This window comes from Heteronotia binoei, chromosome 4 (assembly GCF_032191835.1).
Source record: "Heteronotia binoei isolate CCM8104 ecotype False Entrance Well chromosome 4, APGP_CSIRO_Hbin_v1, whole genome shotgun sequence".
Taxonomy (NCBI): Eukaryota; Metazoa; Chordata; class Lepidosauria; order Squamata; family Gekkonidae; genus Heteronotia; species Heteronotia binoei.
In genome coordinates this window covers 181,702,780-181,724,404 of record NC_083226.1, presented here as the reverse complement: position 1 = coordinate 181,724,404, position 21,625 = coordinate 181,702,780, and the positions used below count along the sequence as shown (strand labels likewise).

The window sequence follows — 21,625 nt, the reverse complement described above, 5'->3', positions numbered from 1 at the left end:
TCTGCTACCTAATCACCCACGGCCTGGCCCAACAAGGTTTCATTTATGTCAAATCCGGCCCTCATAACAAAAGAGTTCGACACCCCTGGTCTACTGCTTCAGTCCAATATGGCTGCCCACCTTGATCTGTTCCCCAGACATGTTAGGCCTGCAACCTTCCTCCTGTGTCCTCTAGACTTTCCCAGGCAGTCCGTGTTGCCCGTCACCCTCTCAGTGGCCAGCCCTAACCAATCCTCCCTCTAAGCTGCAGAGTCTTGTGAGCAAAAATTCTTCTTTGTGAGCTGTTGGTATTAAAGTTGTGAGCTGCTGCATAAAGAGGTTTGCTCTGGGGCCGTTTTTCCTGAGCAAAGACAAAAATGTGTGAGCCAGAGGCTAAAAAAACCTGTGAGCTGGCTCACACGAACTCAGCTTAGAGGGAACGCTGGCCCTAACCCATTTCCCTCTAGGACAATAACAGTTGCCGCTTCGTCTCTTAGAGATGAACCATCCCAAAACAAAGACATTTTGTCTCCTGTCAGCTTCCCCCCAAGATTTAGTTTAAAAACTGCTCTGCCGCCTTTTTGATTTTAAGCGCCAGCAGCCTGGTTCCATCCGGAGACAAGTGGAGACCGTCTTTTTTGTACAGCTCCTGCTTGTTTCAGAAAGCATCCCAGTGCCTAACAAACTTAAACTCTTCCTCCCTACACCGTCTCATCCACACATCGTCTCAAGCACCAGCACCCCGGTTCCTTCTTGGGACAAGCGGAGGCCGTCTCTTTGGCACAGGTCTTGCTCGTTGCAAAAAGTGTCCCAGTGCCTAACACTTAAACCTGGGATCTGGGAAACCACGTTCAAATCTCCACACTGCCCTGGAAGTGCACTGGGTGACTTTGGGCCAGTATGGTGTAGTGGTGAAGTGTGCGGACTCTTATCTGGGAGAACCGGGTTTGATTCCCCACTCCTCCACTTGCAGCTGCTGGAATGGCTTTGGGTCAACCATAGCTCTTGTAGGAGTTGTCCATGAAAGGGCAGCTTCTGTCAGAGCTCTCTCAGCTTCACCCACCTCACAGGGTGTCTGTTGTGGGGGAGAAAGGGAAAGGAGATTGTGAGCCACTCTGAGACTCTGAGATTCAGAGTGGAGGGCAGGATATAAATCCAATATCATCATCATCATCTTCACACACTCTCAGCCTAACCTACTTCACACGGTTGTTGTGATGTTAAAACGGAGGAGAGGAGAGCAACATCAGGAGACTTAGGGCCTCATAGGGGAGATCTAATAAATTTGAATAATCACAAATGGAATAAAGAATAACAATATAAATGAAGAAAATAAGACCTCACTTGGAGTATTGTGTTTAGTTTTGGGCACCACATTTTAAGAAAGATATAGGCAAGCTGGAACGGGTCCAGAGGAGGGTGACGAAGATGGTGAGGGGTCGGGAGACCCAAGTCCTATGAAGAAAGGTTGAAGGAGCTGGGCATGTTTAGCCTGGAGAGGAGGCGGCTGAGTGGTGATAGGTTACCATCTTCAAGAACTTGAAGGGCTGTCATCTAGCGGAAGGTGTGGAATTGTTTTCTGTGGCCCCAGAAGGTAGGACCAGAACCAACGGGTTGAAATTAAATCAAAAGAGTTTCCGGCTCAACATTAAGAAGAACGTCCTGACCGTGAGAGCGGTTCCTCAGTGGAACAGGCTTCCTCCTCGGGAGGTGGTGGGCTCTCCTTCCTTGGAGGTTTGTCAACAGAGGCTAGATGGCCATCCGACAGCAATGAAAATCCTGTGGATTTAGGGGGAGGTATTTGTGAGTTTAGAGCGGTTCCTCAGTGGAACAGGCTTCCTCCTCAAGAGGTGTCGGGCTCTCCTTCCTTGGAGGTTTTGAAACAGAGGCCAGATGGCCATCTGACAGCAATGCGGATCCTGTGAATTTAGGGGGAGGTTTTTGTGAGTTTCCTGCATCGGGCAGGGGGGTTGGACTAGAGGACCCCGGAGGTCCCTTTCAAATCTTTGATTCTGTTATTCTAAAATAAATAAATGATGGCTGCTTTCTTTTGAGATTTTAAAGAATTCCCAGTAGCTTGGGCAGGGCGAAGACTGAGAAGGAGACTGCAGCCTGCCTGTCTGTGGAGGCCGGGGGTGGGGGGAGGCAGTGGAAGAGTGAATAAAACCAGGTACGCCTGCCCCTCCCCCCTTTTATTCCTCTTCGTCTTCCCCCAAGGCTTTCTCCGGGTCACGGCATTCATCGGACGCGCCCACAGGCTCTTAAGGGTTCCTCCGTGAGATTTTTCGATTGAATTATTTATAGCGTACCTTTCTCACTTAGACTCACGGTGAATTAGACAAAGCGAGTCATCAGCTGAGGCATTCATTCAGCAAGGCAATAGGGGCAGGGATGTGGAACCAATGAGAAGCCACAGAATCACAGAGTCGGAAGAGAGACCCCCCAGGGTCATCTAGTCCAACCCCCCGCCCAACGCAGGGACTTCACAAATGCTTTCCCTACGTTCACAGAATCAGCATTGCTGTCAGACGGCCGTGTTGTCTGAGAAGCAGGACGGACGCAAGGCATAAGGATTGACATGAGCCGTGAAATGGTGCAGAATTCTATAACAGGGTCAAGTGTTCCCTCTAAACTGAGTTACTATGCTAACGTATGGTTTTTTTAGCCTCGAGCTCCCACATTTTTCTCTTCGCTCAGGAAGAAGAAGAATTGCGGATTTATATCTCGCCCTTCTCTCTGAATCAGAGTCTCGGAGTGGCTTACAAGCTCCTATGTCTTCTCCCCCCACAACAGACACCCTGTGAGGTGGGTGGGGCTGAGAGGACTTTCACAGCTGCTGCCCTTTCAAGGACAACTCCTACGAGAGCTATGGCTGACCCAAGGCCATGCCAGCTAGTGCAAGTGGAGGAGTGGGGAATCGAACCCGGTTCTCCCAGATAAGAGTCCACACACTTAACCACTACACCAAACTGGCTCTCACAGAAGCTGCCCTTTCAAGGACAATGTGAGGGCTATGGCTGACCCAAGGCCACCCCAGCTGGTGCAATGGGAGAAGTGGGGAATCAAACCCGGTTCTCCCAGATAAGAGTCCACACACTTAATCACTACACCAAACTGGCTCTCCCAGAAGCTGCCCTTTCAAGGACAATGTGAGGGCTATGGCTGACCCAAGGCCATTGCAGCAGCTGCAAGGGGAGGAGTGGGTAATCAAACCCAATTCTCTCAGATAAGAGTCCACACACTTAACCACTACACCAAACTGGCTCTGGCAGAACGGCCGCAGAGCAAACTAATGTATTCAGTGGCTCACAGCTTTAATGCCAGTAGCTCACAAAGTAGAATTTTTGCTCACAAGACTCCACAGCTTAGAGGGAGTATCAACTTGCAGCAAAATATACAGAGTGGGATGGACCTCAGGCCCTAGTGATTTGTTTCAGGAATCTTTGTGAAGCATTTTGTCCTTTGCAGCCTTGTGGAAAGGAAAGGTCCCCTGTGCAAGCACCAGTCGTTTCCGACTCTGGGGTGACGTTGCTTTCACATTTTCACAGCAGACTTTTTACAGGGTGGTTTGCCATTGCCTTCCTCAGTCATCTATACTTTTCCCCCAGCAAGCTAGGTCCTCATTTGACCGACCTCGGAAGGATGGAAGGCTGAGTCAACCTCGAGCCGGCTACCTAAAAACCCAGCTTCCGCCGGGGATCGAACTCAGGTCAGGACTGCAGTACTGCAGCTTTAACACTCTGCCTTGTTACCCGTGCAGAAAAGCCTCCTTGAATAGTTCAGTTTTACGTAGTTTGTGGAGAGCCAGCAGAGGGGGAGCTTTCCTGACCCCTCAGGCAGGCAGGCCGTTCCACCAAGCTGGGGGGCCACAACAGAGAAGGCATGGAGATGGGCAGTTGTTGATTTTGCCATTTGCGGGTTGGCGCCTGCAGAAGGGCCCGCTCTGAGGCGGGAAGACCGAGACCCTTGCTGAATTGGACAGGCCGTGTTCTCAGGAGGGCAGGCATTGCACTCGTGCTTCATTCTCGTGGCCCTTTCTTACATGTCCAGGGAAATGCTGATGGACGCTTCAGGGCCAGGAAGCCATTTTCCTCCTGGCCGGTTTGGCTATGGACCCTGGAGGTTTTCCCTGCCATCTGGAAGGCTTAAAGATAGCGGCTAAACGTAAAAACTGTGTTGTAATAGGTGATTTTAACTACCCGCAGATTGATTGGGTCAATATGTGTTCTGGTCGAGAGAAAGAGATTGAGTTTCTTGATGCTCTCAATGACTGTGCTATGGAGCAGATGGTCTCAGAACCTACCAGGGGTGGGGCGATCCTGGATTTGGTCCTAAGTAATGCCCAAGACTTGGTGAGAGATGTAAAAGTGATTGCGCCGCTTGGGAGCAGTGACCATAATGTTATTGATTTCACCGTTTGTATAAATAGGGAGTTGTCCAAAAAGACCACCACAACCACGTTTAACTTTAAAAGGGGTAAATACACTGAGATGAGGAGGCATGTGAGGAAGAAACTGAAAGGAAAGGTACATACGGTCAAAACCCTTGAGAAAGCTTGGACGCTATTTAAAACTATAATCCTAGAAGCTCAGATAAAATACATACCACAAGTTAGGAAAGGCACAAACAGGCATAAGAAAAGGCCTGCGTGGTTAACAAATAAAGTAATGGAAGCTGTAAAAGGTAAGAAGGACTCCTTTAAGCGGTGGAAAACCAGTCCAAGTGAGATTAGTAAAAGGGAACACAGGCTGTGGCAAATCAAATGCAAGACTGTGATCAGGCAGGCAAAAAGGGACTATGAGGAGCATATTGCAAAAAACATAAAGACCAACAATAAAACTTTCTTCAAATATATTAGAAGTAGGAAACCAGCCAGGGAGGCAGTGGGGCCCTTGGATGACCATGGGGTAAAAGGATTACTGAAGGAGGATAGGGAAATGGCTGAAAAGCTAAATGAATTTTTTGCCTCCGTCTTCACTGTAGAAGACGAGAACTTTTTGCCCGCCCCAGAACCACTAATTTTGGAAGGGGTGTTGAAAGACCTGAGTCAGATTGAGGTGACAAATGAGGAGGTCCTACAACTGATAGACAAATTAAAAACTAATAAGTCACCGGGTCCGGATGGCATACATCCGAGAGTTCTGAAGGAACTCAAAGTTGAACTTGTGGATCTTCTAACAAAAATCTGTAATCTTTCATTGAAATCTGCCTCCATTCCTGAGGACTGGAAGGTAGCAAATGTCACCCCCATCTTTAAAAAAGGTTCCAGAGGAGATCCGGGAAACTACAGGCCAGTCAGTCTGACTTCAATACCGGGAAAGTTGGTAGAAACCATTATCAAGGACAGAATGAGTAGGCACATTGATGAACACGGGTTATTGAGGAAGACTCAGCATGGGTTCTGCAAGGGAAGATCTTGCCTCACTAACCTGTTGCATTTCTTTGAGGGGGTGAACAAACATGTGGACAAAGGAGACCCGATAGATGTTGTTTACCTTGACTTCCAGAAAGCTTTTGATAAAGTTCCTCATCAAAGGCTCCTTAGAAAGCTTGAGAATCATGGAGTAAAAGGACAGGTCCTCTTGTGGATCAAAAACTGGCTGAGTAATAGGAAGCAGAGAGTGAGTATAAATGGGCAGTCTTCGCAGTGGAGGACGGTAAGCAGTGGGGTGCCGCAGGGCTCGGTACTGGGTCCCATGCTTTTTAACTTGTTCATAAATGATTTAGAGTTCGGAGTGAGCAGTGAAGTGGCCAAGTTTGCGGATGACACTAAATTGTTCAGGGTGGTGAGAACCAGAGAGGATTGTGAGGAACTCCAAAGGGATCTGTTGAGGCTGGGTGAGTGGGCGTCAACGTGGCAGATGCGGTTCAATGTGGCCAAGTGCAAAGTAATGCACATTGGGGCTAAGAATCCCAGCTACAAATACAAGTTGATGGGGTGTGAACTGGCAGAGACTGATCAAGAGAGAGATCTTGGGGTCATGATAGATAACTCACTGAAAGTGTCAAGACAGTGTGCGTTTGCAATAAAAAAGGCCAATGCCATGCTGGGAATTATTAGGAAGGGAATTGAAAACAAATCAGCCAGTATCATAATGCCCCTGTATAAATCGATGGTGCGGTCTCATTTGGAGTACTGTGTGCAGTTCTGGTCGCCGCACCTCAAAAAGGATATTATAGCTTTAGAGAAGGTGCAGAGAAGGGCAACTAGAATGATTAAAGGGCTGGAGCACTTTCCCTATGAAGAAAGGTTGAAACGCTTGGGACTCTTTAGCTTGGAGAAACGTCGACTGCGGGGTGACATGATAGAGGTTTACAAGATAATGCATGGAATGGAGAAAGTAGAGAAAGAAGTACTTTTCTCCCTTTCTCACAATACAAGAACTCGTGGGCATTCGATGAAATTGCTGAGCAGACAGGTTAAGACGGATAAAAGGAAGTACTTCTTCACCCAAAGGGTGATTAACATGTGGAATTCACTGCCACAGGAGGTGGTGGCGGCCACAAGTATAGCCACCTTCAAGAGGGGTTTAGATAAAAATATGGAGCACAGGTCCATCAGTGGCTATTAGCCACAGTGTATGGAGCACAGGTCCATCAGTGGCTATTAGCCACAGTGTATGGAGCACAGGTCCATCAGTGGCTATTAGCCACAGTGTATGTGTGTATATAACATTTTTTGCCACTGTGTGACACAGAGTGTTGGACTTGATGGGCCGTTGGCCTGATCCAACATGGCTTCTCTTATGTTCTTATGTTCTTATCTTCTATGGAGCAGGGGTGACTGGGGGCGTGGGGGGAAGTAGTTGTGAATCCGCTGCATTGTGCAGGCGGCTGGACTAGATAGCCCTTCCAACTCTATGACTGTATGATTTTGCATCCATTATACCTTTGCATGAAATTCTCAAGCCCCGAGATTCCCAATAATGAAGTCCTTTCTTCTGTTTCAAATATACTGGTTTATTTAGGAATTCAAAGAAACATGGTTCTTGGAAATACTGAGATACCAGAGAACATAAGAACATAAGAGAAGCCCTGTTGGATCAGGCCAATGGCCCCTCCAGTCCAACACTCTGTGTCACATAAGAACATAAGAGAAGCCATGTTGGATCAGGCCAATGGCCCCTCCAGTCCAACACTCTGTGTCACATAAGAACATAAGAGAAGCCATGTTGGATCAGGCCAATGGCCCCTCCAGTCCAACACTCTGTGTCACATAAGAACATAAGAGAAGCCCTGTTGGATCAGGCCAATGGCCCATCCAGTCCAACACTCTGTGTCACATAAGAACATAAGAGAAGCCATGTTGGATCAGGCCAGTGGCCCATCCAGTCCAACACTCTGTGTCACATAAGAACATAAGAGAAGCCCTGTTGGATCAGGCCAATGGCCCATCCAGTCCAGCACTCTATGTCACATAAGAACATAAGAGAAGCCCTGTTGGATCAGGCCAGTGGCCCATCCAGTCCAACACTCTGTGTCACATAAGAACATAAGAGAAGACGTGTTGAATCAGGCCAATGGCTCATCCAGTCCAACACTCTGTGTCACATAAGAACATAAGAGAAGCCATGTTGGATCAGGCCAGTGGCCCATCCAGTCCAACACTCTGTGTCACATAAGAACATAAGAGAAGCCCTGCTGGATCAGGCCAGTGGCCCCTCCAGTCCAAAACTCTGTGTCACACAAGAACATAAGAGAAGCCCTGTTGGATCAGGCCAGTGGCCCATCCAGTCCAACACTCTGCATCACATAAGAGAAGCCCTGTTGGATCAGGCCAATGGCCCCTCCAGTCCAACACTCTGTGTCATATAAGAACATAAGAGAAGCCCTGTTGGATCAGGCCAATGGCCCATCCAGTCTAACACTCTGTGTCACATAAGAACATAAGAGAAGCCCTGTTGGATCAGGCCAATGGCCCATCCAGTCCAACACTCTGTGTCACATAAGAACATAAGAGAAGCCCTGTTGGATCAGGCCAATGGCCCGTCCAGTCCAACACTCTGTGTCACATAAGAACATAAGAGAAGCCATGTTGGATCAGGCCAGTGGCCCATCCAGTCCAACACTCTGTGTCACATAAGAACATAAGAGAAGCCCTGCTGGATCAGGCCAGTGGCCCCTCCAGTCCAAAACTCTGTATCACACAAGAACATAAGAGAAGCCCTGTTGGATCAGGCCAGTGGCCCATCCAGTCCAACACTCTGCATCACATAAGAGAAGCCCTGTTGGATCAGGCCAATGGCCCCTCCAGTCCAACACTCTGTGTCATATAAGAACATAAGAGAAGCCCTGTTGGATCAGGCCAATGGCCCATCCAGTCTAACACTCTGTGTCACATAAGAACATAAGAGAAGCCCTGTTGGATCAGGCCAATGGCCCATCCAGTCCAACACTCTGTGTCACATAAGAACATAAGAGAAGCCCTGTTGGATCAGGCCAATGGCCCGTCCAGTCCAACACTCTGTGTCACATAAGAACATAAGAGAAGCCATGTTGGATCAGGCCAATGGCCCATCCAGTCCAACACTCTATGTCACATAAGAGAAGCCCTGTTGGATCAGGCCAATGGCCCATCCAGTCCAACACTCTGTGTCACATAAGAACATAAGAGAAGCCATGTTGGATCAGGCCAATGGCCCATCCAGTCCAACACTCTATGTCACATAAGAGAAGCCATGTTGGATCAGGCCAATGGCCCATCCAGTCCAACACTCTGTGTCACATAAGAATATAAGTGAAGCCATGTTGGATCAGGCCAGTGGCCCATCCAGTCCAACACTCTATGTCACCTAAGAGAAGCCATGTTGGATCAGGCCAATGGCCCATCCAGTCCAACACTCTGTGTCACATAAGAACATAAGAGAAGCCCTGTTGGATCAGGCCAATGGCCCATCCAGTCCAACACTCTGTGTCACATAAGAACATAAGAGAAGCCCTGTTGGATCAGGCCAATGGCCCCTCCAGTCCAACACTCTGTGTCACATAAGAACATAAGAGAAGCAATGTTGGATCAGGCCAATGGCCCATCCAGTCCAACGCTCTATGTCACATAAGAGAAGCCCTGTTGGATCAGGCCAATGGCCCATCCAGTCCAACACTCTGTGTCACATAAGAACATAAGAGAAGCCCTGTTGGATCAGGCCAGTGGCCCATCCAGTCCAACACTCTGTGTCACATAAGAACATAAGAGAAGCCCTGTTGGATCAGGCCAGTGGCCCATCCAGTCCAACACTCTATGTCACATAAGAGAAGCCATGTTGGATCAGGCCAATGGCCCATCCAGTCCAACACTCTGTGTCACATAAGAACATAAGAGAAGCCATGTTGGATCAGGCCAATGGCCCATCCAGTCCAACACTCTGTGTCACATAAGAACATAAGAGAAGCCATGTTGGATCAGGCCAATGGCCCATCCAGTCCAACACTCTATGTCACATAAGAGAAGCCATGTTGGATCAGGCCAATGGCCCATCCAGTCCAACACTCTGTGTCACATAAGAACATAAGTGAAGCCATGTTGGATCTGGCCAGTGGCCCATCCAGTCCAACACTCTATGTCACATAAGAGAAGCCATGTTGGATCAGGCCAATGGCCCATCCAGTCCAACACTCTGTGTCACATAAGAGAAGCCATGTTGGATCAGGCCAATGGCCCATCCAGTCCAACACTCTGTGTCACATAAGAACATAAGAGAAGCCATGTTGGATCAGGCCAGTGGCCCATCCAGTCCAACACTCTGTGTCACACAGAGGTTACATGATTCTATATAACAGGGGTCCCCAACCCCTGGGCCGTGACCCGGTTGCGGTCCATGGCCTGTTAGCAACTGGGCCGTGAGTTGTATAATTTTTTCATTATATATCACAATGTGATAAAAATAAGTCGACGCTGCATTTGTATCCTGCCACTCTGAATCTCAGAGTGGCTCACGATCTCCTTTATTTTCCAGCACAGCACACACCCTGTGAGGTAGGTGGGGCTGAGGGAGCTCTCACAGAAGCTGCGCTTTCAAGGACAACTCTGCAAGAGCTATGGCTGACCCAGGGCCATTCCAGCAGCTGCAAGTGGAGGAGCGGGGACTCCAACCCGGTTCTCCCAGATAAGAGTCCGCGCACTTAACCGCTACACCAAACTTATAGAAATAAAGTGCACAATTGCATCATCCCGAAACCATTGCCCCCTCCCCTCCCGGTCCATGGAAAAATTGTCTTCCACAAAACCGGTCCATGGTGCTAGAAAGGTTGGGGACCACTGCTATATAGGGTATCATAAACCGTTACAAAAAAGGCGCTTCATTCAGTTCTAAAGTTCAAAGGGTACACTACAAAAGCATTCTAACAGGGCATCCCGAACTGATAAGGAGCTTGTGATTTTAGGGAGCGCACTCTTGAGACGTAGCGTGACTTTCCCAGTAACATAAACATTCTTTGCCAGATGGTAAGGCGGACGTGGTTGTTAGGTTGTAAATAATGGGGAAGGACCAGAGCATTGGTTTGACATTTGCTCAGCCATCTTATATCAAATCTTATATCTTATATAAGAGCCCCGTGGCGCAGAGTGTTAAAGCTGCAGTATTGCAGTCTGAGCTCTCTGCTCACGGCCTGAGTTCGATCCCAGCGGAAGCTGGATTCAGGTAGCCGGCTCGAGGTCGACTCAGCCTTCCATCCTTCCGAGGTGGGCAAAATGAGTAAGCTTGCTGGGGGGGAAAGCGTAGATGACTGAGGAAGGCAATGGCAAACCACCCCGTCAAAAGTCTGCCGTGAAAAGCAACATCACCCCAGAGTCGGAAACGACTGGTGTTTGCAGAGGGGACCTTTCCTTCCCATTCCTTATATCAAAACATTCGGGCTTGACAGAAACTGTTTGCAAGTGCATCGTGGGGAGGCACAAAACTCTCGTCTGCCAGGCCGTGAAGGGCTTGTGCGGGGGGTGGGGGAGGGAAGGTGGGGGGCTGCCATCTTGCTTCTCTGTGAGAGGGGGTGGTCAGAAGCCGAGCAGGGCCCTGAGGCTCTGGAATAGATACAGATGCATTGGCCAGCAGGTGCTTGGGGTGCTGGGACCCCCGGCGTATGGGGAGGGGGGAAGTAAGACAGGAGGATAGCCTGGAGCATTCCAGGGGCAGCTGGCGGGGTAATGGAAGCAGGGCAGGTATCCGGGCAGACAGTGCCGAGCTATTGGAAAGCAAACTGTTGTCCAGCCCCGAGATTCCCAATAACGAAGTCCTTTGTTTTATTTCAAATAGGCTGGTTTATTTAGGAACTCCAAGGTGCCCAAGGAACATGGTGCTTGGAAAGACTGAGATACCAGAGGTCACATGGAGCTATATAGGGTATCATAAACCGTTACAACAAAGCACTTCATCCAAACCTAAAGTTCAAAGGGTACACTACAAAAGCATTCTCCCACTACATCTTGAACTGATAATAATAATAATAATAATAATAATAATAAATAATAATAATAAATTTTATTTATATCCCGCCCTCCCCGCCGGAGCAGGCTCAGGGCGGCTAACAGGACATGGTATATACCATGATTATTATACAAAGCAATTGTAAAATACGGTTAATAAATACATTTAAAAACAGTTGCATAATTTTTTTAAAAACTACAATAAGTTAAAGGGGCTACATTCAATGAGGTATATTCCGATGGCTAGGTGTCGCTTTCAGGGTTCCTTATAAGCTTGCAAAAAGAGGGTGGTTTTGCAAGCCCTGCGGAACTGGTTAAAGTCCCGCAGGGCTCGCACTTCCTCCGGTAGCTGATTCCACCAGTGGGGGGCCATTATAGAGAAGGCCTGCTCCCTCGTTGCTTTCAGTTTGGCCTCCTTTGGTCCAGGGATCTTTAGAAGACTTTGGGAGCTAGATCTTAGTGCTCTCTGGGGAACATGTGGAGAGAGGCGGTCCCTAAGGTGGGCAGGTCCTCAGCCATATAGGGCTTTAAAGGTAATGACCAGCACCTTGTAGCGAACTCAGAATATAATTGGAAGCCAGTGCAGCTCCTTCAGCCCAGGCCGCATGTGTTTCCACCGAGGTAGTCCCACTAGCAGCCTGGCCGCCGCATTCTGCACTAGCTGCAACTTCCAAGTTCGGCACAGGGGCAGCCCCATGTAGAGGGCATTACAGTAGTCTAATCTCGAGGTGACCGTCGCATGGATCACTGTTGCTAGGTCGCTACGTTCTAGGAAGGGGGCAACTGCCTCACCCTTCTAAGATGGAAGAAGGCGGATTTAGCAGTGGCTGCTATCTGGGCCTCCATTGTCAGAGAGGCACAGATAAGAAGCCTCCCCCAAGGGAGCCTGTGAAAATTAGGGCGTGCACTCTTCAGACATAGCATGCCTTTCCCAGTAACATAAACATTCTTTGCCAGATGGCAAGGTGGACGTGGTAGTTAGGTTGTGAATAATGGAGAAGGACCAGAGCGCTGTTTGACATTTGTTCAGCCATCTTATATCAAAATAGTCGGTCTTGACAGTTATGCACATTTGAGATATTATAAAGTTAACTGTCATCGTTTACCAGAAAAGAGGATGTGATGTATTGCAGCTTAAATCCGGTTAGGAACTATCTCTTGCAAGCCTGGGAAAAATGTTAACACGGTATTGGTCAGTGGGCACCCTGTATGTGAAACTGCCTTTCGAGAGCCAGTTTGGTGCAGTGGTTAAGTGTGCAGACTCTTATCTGGGAGAACCGGGTTTGATTCCCCACTCCTCCACTTGCAGCTGCTGGAATGGCCTTGGGTCAGCCATAGCCCTCACATTGCCCTTGAAAGGGCAGCTTCTGACAGAGCTCTTTCAGCCCCACCCACCTCACAGGGCGTCTGTTGTCGGGGGAGAAGATATAGGAGATTGTAAGCCACTCTGAGTCTCTGTCCTTGAAAGGGCAGCTGCTGTGAAAGCCCTCTCAGCCCCACGCACCTCACAGGGTGTCTCTTGTGGAGGGAGAAGATATAGGAGATTGTAAGCCACTCTGAGTCTCTGTCCTTGAAAGGGCAGCTGCTGTGAAAGCCCTCTCAGCCCCACGCACCTCACAGGGTGTCTGTTGTGGGGGGAGAGGATAAAGGAGATTGTAAGCTGCTCTGAGTCTCTGTCCTTAAAAGGGCAGCTGCTGTGAGAGCCCTCTCAGGCCCACCCACCTCACAGGGTGTCTGTTGTGGGGGGAGAAGATACAGGAGATTGTAAACCGCTCTGAGTCTCTGTTTCAGAGAGAAGGGCGGGGTATAAATCTGCAGTCGTCTTCTTCTTTGATCTCATACGCAAAGTTGAATTGCCCTTCTTCCTGCCCCAAAGTTCTCTGAGGAGAAGCCAGTAGACAAAGAGTTGTAAAATAGCCATGTAACTGATAGGACATAGATAAAGGCAGTCCCCTGTGCAAGCACCAGTTGTTTCCAATTCTGGGGTGACGTCGCATCAGGACATTTTCATGACAGACTTTTTACAGGGTGGTTTGCCCTTGCCTTCCCCAGTCATCTACATTTTCCTCCCAGCATGCTGGGTATTCATTTGACGGGCCTCGGAAGGATGGAAGGCTGAGTCAACCTTGAGCCGGCTACCTGTACCCAACTTCCACCGGGATCGGACTTGGGTCGTGAGCAGAGCTTGGGCTGCAGGACTGCAGCTTTACTACTCTGTGCCACGGGACCCCTCAGGACGTAGATAGCCGTGCTGGAATGCTACGTTTTATTTCTTTTAGCCCAAGTACCTCTCCCTGATGCTTTATGATAGTAAACTTCATCTCTTTTGAAAAGTCCAAGTCTCGTCTCCATTTATGCAACCTCCTCGCCTCTGAATTTAAAGGTATTCCCCAACGTGAGCATCCCCACCCCACCCCCAGCAGGGCCTTTCTCATGCCCTCCTTTCCACCCTCACCGGCCCCCACTGCCCTGCCGTTGATCCCAGAAGTGCCCCCACCCACATGCCCTTCCTCCCTCACCCTGGGCAGTTGGGTAGCAAGGGCGTAGCCTGGTACATATGGGGTGGGGGTGGATGTGTAGGAATCAGCAGCACTGCCCCCACAGAAGTCCTGGGACCCTGACAGCAGCCCCACCTGAAGGGTGTGCTGTCGCCGGCCCAGACTGCAGGTTGGCAGAACTGTGGCTCCCTGGGAGAACGGGGTTTGATTCCCCACTCCTCCACTAGGAGCTGCTGGAATGGCCTTGGGTCAGCCAGAGCTCTCTTATCTGGGAGAACCGGGTTTGATTCCCCACTCCTCCACTTGCGGCTGCTGGAATGGCCTTGGGTCAGCCGTAGCTCTGGCAGAGGTTGTCCTTGAAAGGGCAGCATCTGTCAGAGCTCTCTCAGAGCCAGTTTGGTGTAGTGGTTAAGTGTGCGGACTCTTATCTGGGAGAACCGGGTTTGATTCCCCACTCCTCTACTCGCAGCTGCTGGAATGGCCTTGGGTCAGCCATAGCTCTCACAGAGATGGCCTTGAAAGGGCAGCTTCTGTCAGAGCTCTCTCAGCCCTGCCCACCTCACAGGGTGTCTGTTGTAGGGGAGGAAGGGAAAGGAGATTGTGAGCCACTCTAAGACTTTGACTGCGATCACTCACACTAAATAATGCACTTTCAATCCACTTTCGCTGCACTTTCCAACTGGATTTTCCTGTGCGAACTGGATTGAAAGTGCATTATTTAGTGTGTGCGATCGCAGCCGCTGAGGTTCAGAGTCGAGGGTGGGATATAAACCCAATATCTTCTGCTTGTGAGTGGAGCTCAGGAAAGTTGTGGGGGGGTTGCTGCTTCGCTCGCCCCTGCCGCACTGTGCTCGGGGGAAATTGCAGCTTCCCAGAGGGATGGTTCTTACCCTGAACGTCACCATGCCCTTCTTCTTTTTTCCTTTTTACAGGCGCAGGCCGAGAGCCAAAGGGGCCCCCGGGAAGCAGCTGCCCCACCTGTAGTGCTCACAAGAAGCCCCGTGCACCCCAGCAGTGGCGGAGTCTGGCCCATCTCTCCTGGCTCTCGGTCTCTCTCATGTGGGTCTTCGGAGGAAATCTCTGATGGAACTCGGCCATCCCTATTCGGGGCCAGGGAAGAAATGGGTACTGCAGGGAAGGAGGCCTGCAGTTGCTTGTGGTGAAGACCTGGAGCCCTCCCAGGCGGGGCAGGAGAGACAGATGGTGCTCGGTGCAGCGTTTCCTCCTCAGCATGCGGGGCTTCCGTTCAGCCCTAGGTACTGACCCATTGGGCCTTTCCTTCTCTCCTTTTTGGAACTAGCGTCGGCTGGCATTCTTCAGACTCCGGCGGGGCCACACAGGCTTGGGGAGAACCCTCCTCGTGGGGCGATGAGCTGTGCAGCTTCCTGCCCCTCCTAGCTGCACCCAACTGCCGCCCGTCTCCCCCCCCTCCCCCGGGGACCCACGATGGGGGCAGGGCTCTCCACGGGCGCAGTGGTTGCCATCGTCTTCAACTGCCTCATCGCCTGCCTCCTCCTCCTCCTCTTCTGGATCCTCTGCAAGGCCTGCCGGACCCCCTCCTGCCCCGACAGGAGCTCCTCTTCCGAGGCGGACGAGCGGGGGAATGAGGAGAAGTACCTCCTGCAGCCCTAAGCCCTAAGCTGGTTCTAGGCCTTCCCTGTCCAAAAGACAATCCTGTCCTCGAGGGCTCTGGGCCTTCGGGAGACCCTGCGGCCTGGTTGCCCGGCAACTTGGATTGACCGTCAGTGGCGTGGAGACCATCTTGGCTCGAGTGGGCATCTCTGAGGCATGGAGGAAGAGCGGGGCCATGAGGAGAGCGGGCAGCTTTTCCGGTGGTTTACGGGACAGAGGATAAGGCTGGGATTGACCTGCTGGCGTCCCAGGCTGCCTCGCTGCGCTTGGCAAAGGCCCTGTGGCTAGACGGTGGGCAGAGGTGGCTCCTCCCTTCCCGTTGTCCATGTTTCATGCCACCCTGGAATACTCCGGGGCCCTCTCCAGAGACTTCCCTGCTCTCCTTGCAGCAGGATGACGGAGGGCCCCTACCTTGGCCTCTGTCCCTTCAGGGCCCAACATGGAAGGGGGGCAGCAAGCCAGCTGCCTTCTGGGAGAGCATCTCCAGTTGGCTCTCGGGCACAGAAGACGCGCAAGGGCTAGGCTAGGAAGCAGCTGCTCCACCTTTCTCAGGAAAGGGTGCCTTGGGTGGGGGGGGGGGGTTCTGTCCCACTCAAAACCCTTTGCCCCTTGGGATGGGGGGCGGCGGTATTGGGTGAGGCTTCTTCCTGGGCCTCTGCCTCTGGACGCTGCCCAGCCTTTGCAACACAGCAGAGGGAAGCCAGGATTGGACCCCAAGGAGGGGACGTCGCTAGCTAGTGCTGTTCTGTGGATTGACTAGAAATGGCCATGGAAGGAAGAAAGGAAAAGAGGGAAGGGAGGGAGGGAGGGAGGGAGGAAGGAAGGAAGGAAGGAAGGAAGGAAGGAAGCAAAAGAAGGGAGGGAGGGCTGAGAGAAAAGAAAGAAGATAGTAAAAAAGGAAGGAGAAAGAAAAAAGAAAGAGAGAGAGAGAGAAAGAGAAGCCATGTTGGATCAGGCCAGTGGCCCATCCAGTCCAACACTCTGCGTCACACAGTGGCCAAAAACTCCAGGTGCCATCAGGAGGTCCATCAGTGGGGCCAGGACACTAGAAGCCCTCCCACTGTTGCCCCCCCCCCCAAAGTACCAAGAATACAGAGCATCACTGCCCCAGACAGAGAGTTCCAACGAGGCAGTTACTTCCCTCGTCAGAAGCTCACGCAAGGACCAGGCCTGTTTGGTATAGTGGTGATGTGCGCGGACTCTTATCTGGGAGAACCATGTTTGATTCCCCACTCCTCCACTTGCACCTGCTGGAATGGCCTTGGGTCAGCCAGAGCTCTCCCAGGAGTGGTCCTTGAAAGGGCAGCTCCTGGGAGAAGTCTCACAGCCCCACCCATCTCCCAGGGTGACTGTTGTGGGGGGAGAAGATAAAGGAGATGGTAAGCCGCTCTGAGTGATTCAGAGAGAAGGGTGGGGTAGAAATCTGCAATTCTTCTTCACTCCAGAGGTCCGTTCAGCTGCAGCATTGGGGGTCTTTCCTGCTTCTCCTGCGGCAGTCCTCCGCGAAGCCACACACGCTCCCCCCCGCCCCGAGAAGTGGCATTCTCTTGTAGGGTGGCTCGTGGTGCGGCCTTCAGGGCCGACACCAAAACAGGCCTGTGGGTAGCAAGCAGTGGAGCTCCATCCAAACCTCTCTCCCCCCCCTCCCCCAAGACAATGTGCGTTGCCCTTTTTCTTTCCTAGTCTGGCATCTGTTATTTGCAAAGTCGGAACGGACTTCGCAGGCAAACAACGTTGTGTATCTACGGGCCACAGAGGGAGAGAATCATCCGTCCCCCTGCAAGCAAAGTATGTCCGCCCCCCCCCCCCCCCCGCTTCTTCCAGAAGCAGCTGTGTCCCACAAAAGTGGTTTCAGCAAGTCAGGAGCCTGTTTGGTGTAGTGATTAAGCACGCGGACTCTCATCCACTTGCCCCTGCTGGAATGGCCTTGGGTCAGCCATAGCTCTCCCACGAGTGGTCCTTGAAAGGGCAGCTGCTGTGAGAGCCAGTTTGGTGTAGTGGTAAAATGTGCAGACTCTTATCTGGGAGAACCGGGTTTGATTCCGCACTCCTTCACTTGCAGCTGCTGGCATGGCCTTGGGTCAGCAATAGCTCTCGCAAGAGTTGTCCTTGAAAGGGCAGCTTCCGTCAGAGCTCTCTCAGCCCCACCCACCTCACAGCGTGTCCGTTGTGGGGGAAGGAGATTGTGGCCGATCTGAGTCTCTGATTCAGAGAGAAGGGCGGGGTATAAATCTGCAGTCTTCTTCAAGTTGTGTGGGTGTCTGGCCAAAGTTGGGAGAGAGGACAAGCATCTCAAAGCCAAGGCATTGCATTGGGGGTGGGGATTTGGCCTGGCCAGCTTTCTGGCACTCGTGAGACTCTCCATTCCCACTTTTCCTCCTGTTGCTAAGAGGCAGAATTCCACGTTCCGTTCTGTTCTCCTGACTCCTGCTGGCTGCCACACATCCCTTTTCAGCTGCGATTCTATTGGAATAATAAAGCTAATATAGTTTGTAGCAGAATCAGCTGGGCTCTGGTTTTGTTTTTTGGCCCTGGCGGGAATAAAGCTGGCCTTCCAAGGCTGGGGGTAGGGCGGGGGGAGAGGAAGTGGTGCTGTGCCTCTTCGACATCGCTGGGGGTGGGGGGAGGCTGCGATTTGACTGGCCAGTTGGTGAGCGGGTGTGGCTGGGGTGCTCTTCCCAGCATGGCATTGTCCCTCCCTGCGCTCCAGCGCCCCCTAGGGACTGAGCAATACAAGACAGACATGCGCAAGCACATTGGGAAGAGCTTGGACCATCAGCTGATAGTGAAACACGTGTGTCTCAGGGAGAGGGAATAGAAGAGCCCTGCTGGATCAGATGAGTGAGGGTCCATCTAGTCCAGCATCCCATCTCACACAGTGGCCAACGAGTTCCTCTGGAGGGCCTATAACAGGGCAGAGAGGCCGAGGACTTCCCCTGAGAAGAACATCAGAAGAGCCCTTCTGGATCAGACCAGTGAGGATCCATCTGGTCTAGCCTCCTGTCTCACACAGGGACCAGCCAGTTCCTCTGGAGGGCCAGCAACAGGGCAGGGAGGCCGAGGCCTTCCCCTGAGAAGAACATCAGAAGAGCCCTGCTGGATCAGACCAGTGAGGGTCCATCTAGTCCAGCCTCCTGCCTCATGCAGTGGCTAACCAGTTCCTCTGGAAGGCCAACAACAGGGCAGAGAGGCTGAGGCCTTCCCCTGATGTTGTGTCCCGTCTCTGGAATGCAGTTTTAGTGCCCCTGAATGTGGAGTTCCTCTTTAGTCTCCATGGCTAGTAGCCGCTGATAGATCTCTCCTCCATGAATCAATCTAATATGTTGTTAAAGCTGTCTGTGCCTGGGGCCATCACTACATCCTCTGGCACCAAGCTCCGCATTTTAATCACTCTCTGTGATTACACTGATTTGGTGTAGTGGTTATGTGTGCGGATGCTTATCAGGGAGAGCTGGGTTTGATTCCCCACTCCTCCGCTTGCAGAAGAGCCCTGCTGGATCAGACCGGTGAGGGTTCATCTAGTCCAGCCTCCTGTCTGACATAGTGGCCAGCCAGTTCCTCTGGAGGGCCAACAACAGGGCACAGAGGTTGAGGACTTCCCCTGAAAGGAACATCAGAAGAACCTTGCTGGATCAGACCAGTGAGGGTCCATCTAGTCCAGCCTCCTGTCTCACACAGAGGCCAACCTGTTCCTCTGGAGGGTCAGCAACAGGGCAGAGAGGCCGAGGCCTTCCCCTGAGAAGAACATCAGAAGAGCCCTGCTGGGTCAGACCAGCGAGGGTCCATCTAGTCCAGCCTCCCGCCTCACACAGTGGCCAGCCAGTTCCTCTGGAGGGCCAACAACAGGGCAGAGAGGCCGAGGCCTTCCTCTGAGGAGAACATCAGAAGAGCCCTGCTGGATCAGACCATTGAGGGTCCATCTAGTCCAGCCTCCCGCCTCACACAGTGGCCAGCCAGTTCCTCTGGAGGGCCAACAACAGGGCAGAGAGGCCGAGGCCTTCCCCTGAGAAGAACATCAGAAGAGCCCTGCTGGATCAGACCATTGAGGGTCCATCTAGTCCAGCCTCCCGCCTCACACAGTGGCCAGCCAGTTCCTCTGGAGGGCCAACAACAGGGCAGAGAGGCTGAGGCCTTCCCCTGAGAAGAACATCAGAAGAGCTCTGCTGGGTCAGACCAGGGAGGGTCCCTACAGTCTACAGTCCAGCCTCCTGTCTCACACAGTGGCCAGTCAGTTCCTCCAGAGGGCCACCAACAGGGCAGAGAGGCCAAGGCCTTCCTCTGAGAAGAACTTCAGAAGAGCCCTGCTGGATCAGGCCAGTGGTACATCTAGTCCAGCCTCCTGTCCCACACAGTGGCCAACCAGTTCCTCTGGACAGCCAACAACAGGGCAGAGAGGCCGAGGCCTTCCCCTGAGAAGAACATCAGAAGAGCCCTGCTGGATCAGACCAGTGAGGGTCCATCTAGTCCAGCCTCCTGCCTCATGCAGTGGCTAACCAGTTCCTCTGGAAGGCCAACAACAGGGCAGAGAGGCTGAGGCCTTCCCCTGATGTTGTGTCCCATCTCTGGAATGCAGTTTTAGTGCCCCTGAATGTGGAGTTCCTCTTTAGTCTCCATGGCTAGTAGCCGCTGATAGATCTCTCCTCCATGAATCAATCTAATATGTTGTTAAAGCTGTCTGTGCCTGGGGCCATCACTACATCCTCTGGCACCAAGCTCCGCATTTTAATCACTCTCTGTGATTACACTGATTTGGTGTAGTGGTTATGTGTGCGGATGCTTATCAGGGAGAGCTGGGTTTGATTCCCCACTCCTCCGCTTGCAGCTGCTGGAATGGCCTTGGGTCAGCTCTTCATAAGAGCATTTATTTGAGGCTTCTGAAGCTGGGGGCCTTTAAGTCTACACAGGGCTTTTTTTGTAGGAGGAACTCCTTTGCATATTAGGTTGCACAACCCCTGATGTAGTCAATCCTCCAAGAGTTCACAGGGCTTTTCTTACAGTGCCTACTGTAAGCTCCAGGAGGATTGGCTACGTCAGGGCAGAGTGGCCTAAAGTTCAAAGGAGTTCCTGCTATAGAAAAAGCCCTAGCAGGACCTCCTTTGCATATTAGGCTGCACGCCCCTGATGTAGCCAATCTTCTTGGAGCTTACAGTAGGCCATGTTCAGAGAACCCTGTAAGCTCTTGGAGGATTGGCTACATCAGGGAGGTGTGGCCTAATATGCAAAGGAGCTCCTGCTACAAATGCCCTGAGTCTACATCTGCCTTGTTCCAGACCTTGATAGGAACAGCCCCAGTTCAAAGACCCAGGCGAGCCCTTAAGAACTTAAGAGAAGCCCTGTTGGATCAGGCCAATGGCCCATCCAGTCCAACACTCTGTGTCACATAAGAACTTAAGAGAAGCCCTGTTGGATCAGGCCAATGGCCCATCCAGTCCAACACTCTGTGTCACATAAGAACTTAAGAGAAGCCCTGTTGGATCAGGCCAATGGCCCCTCCAGTCCAACACTCTGTGTCACATAAGAACATAAGAGAAGCCCTGTTGGATCAGGCCAATGGCCCATCCAGTCCAACACTCTGTGTCACATAAGAACATAAGAGAAGCCCTGTTGGATCAGGCCAATGGCCCCTCCAGTCCAACACTCTGTGTCACATAAGAACTTAAGAGAAGCCCTGTTGGATCAGGCCAATGGCCCATCCAGTCCAACACTCTGTGTCACATAAGAACTTAAGAGAAGCCCTGTTGGATCAGGCCAATGGCCCATCCAGTCCAACACTCTGTGTCACATAAGAACTTAAGAGAAGCCCTGTTGGATCAGGCCAATGGCCCATCCAGTCCAACACTCCGTGTCACATAAGAACATAAGAGAAGCCCTGTTGGATCAGGCCAATGGCCCATCCAGTCCAACACTCTGTGTCACATAAGAACATAAAAGAAGCCCTGTTGGATCAGGCCAATGGCCCATCCAGTCCAACACTCTGTGTCACACAGCGGCCAAAAAACCCAGGCGCTATCAGGAGGTCCACCGGTGGTCCTTGTTTCTCACACCCAGCCTCCCAAAGGCACCAGCCTCTCCTCCCGGAGTGGGAGATCTGTCTCCTTCC

General features: G+C 51.5%; 1 protein-coding gene across 1 annotated transcript; it reads left to right on the top strand.

The window, feature by feature from the left end:
* The first annotated feature begins 15,286 nt into the window (after nucleotides 1–15,286).
* ENHO (energy homeostasis associated) lies at nucleotides 15,287–15,525 on the top strand. The gene has a single exon (XM_060236466.1). The coding sequence runs from the start codon at nucleotides 15,340–15,342 to the stop codon at nucleotides 15,523–15,525; it is 186 nt and encodes a 61-aa protein (XP_060092449.1). The 5' UTR covers nucleotides 15,287–15,339.
* Nucleotides 15,526–21,625: the final 6,100 nt, after the last annotated feature.

What these genes read in the sequence shown, in the direction of transcription:
- ENHO (XM_060236466.1), top strand. Translation starts at nt 15,340, where the DNA reads ATGGGGGCAGGGCTCTCCACGGGCGCAGTGGTTGCCATCGTCTTCAAC.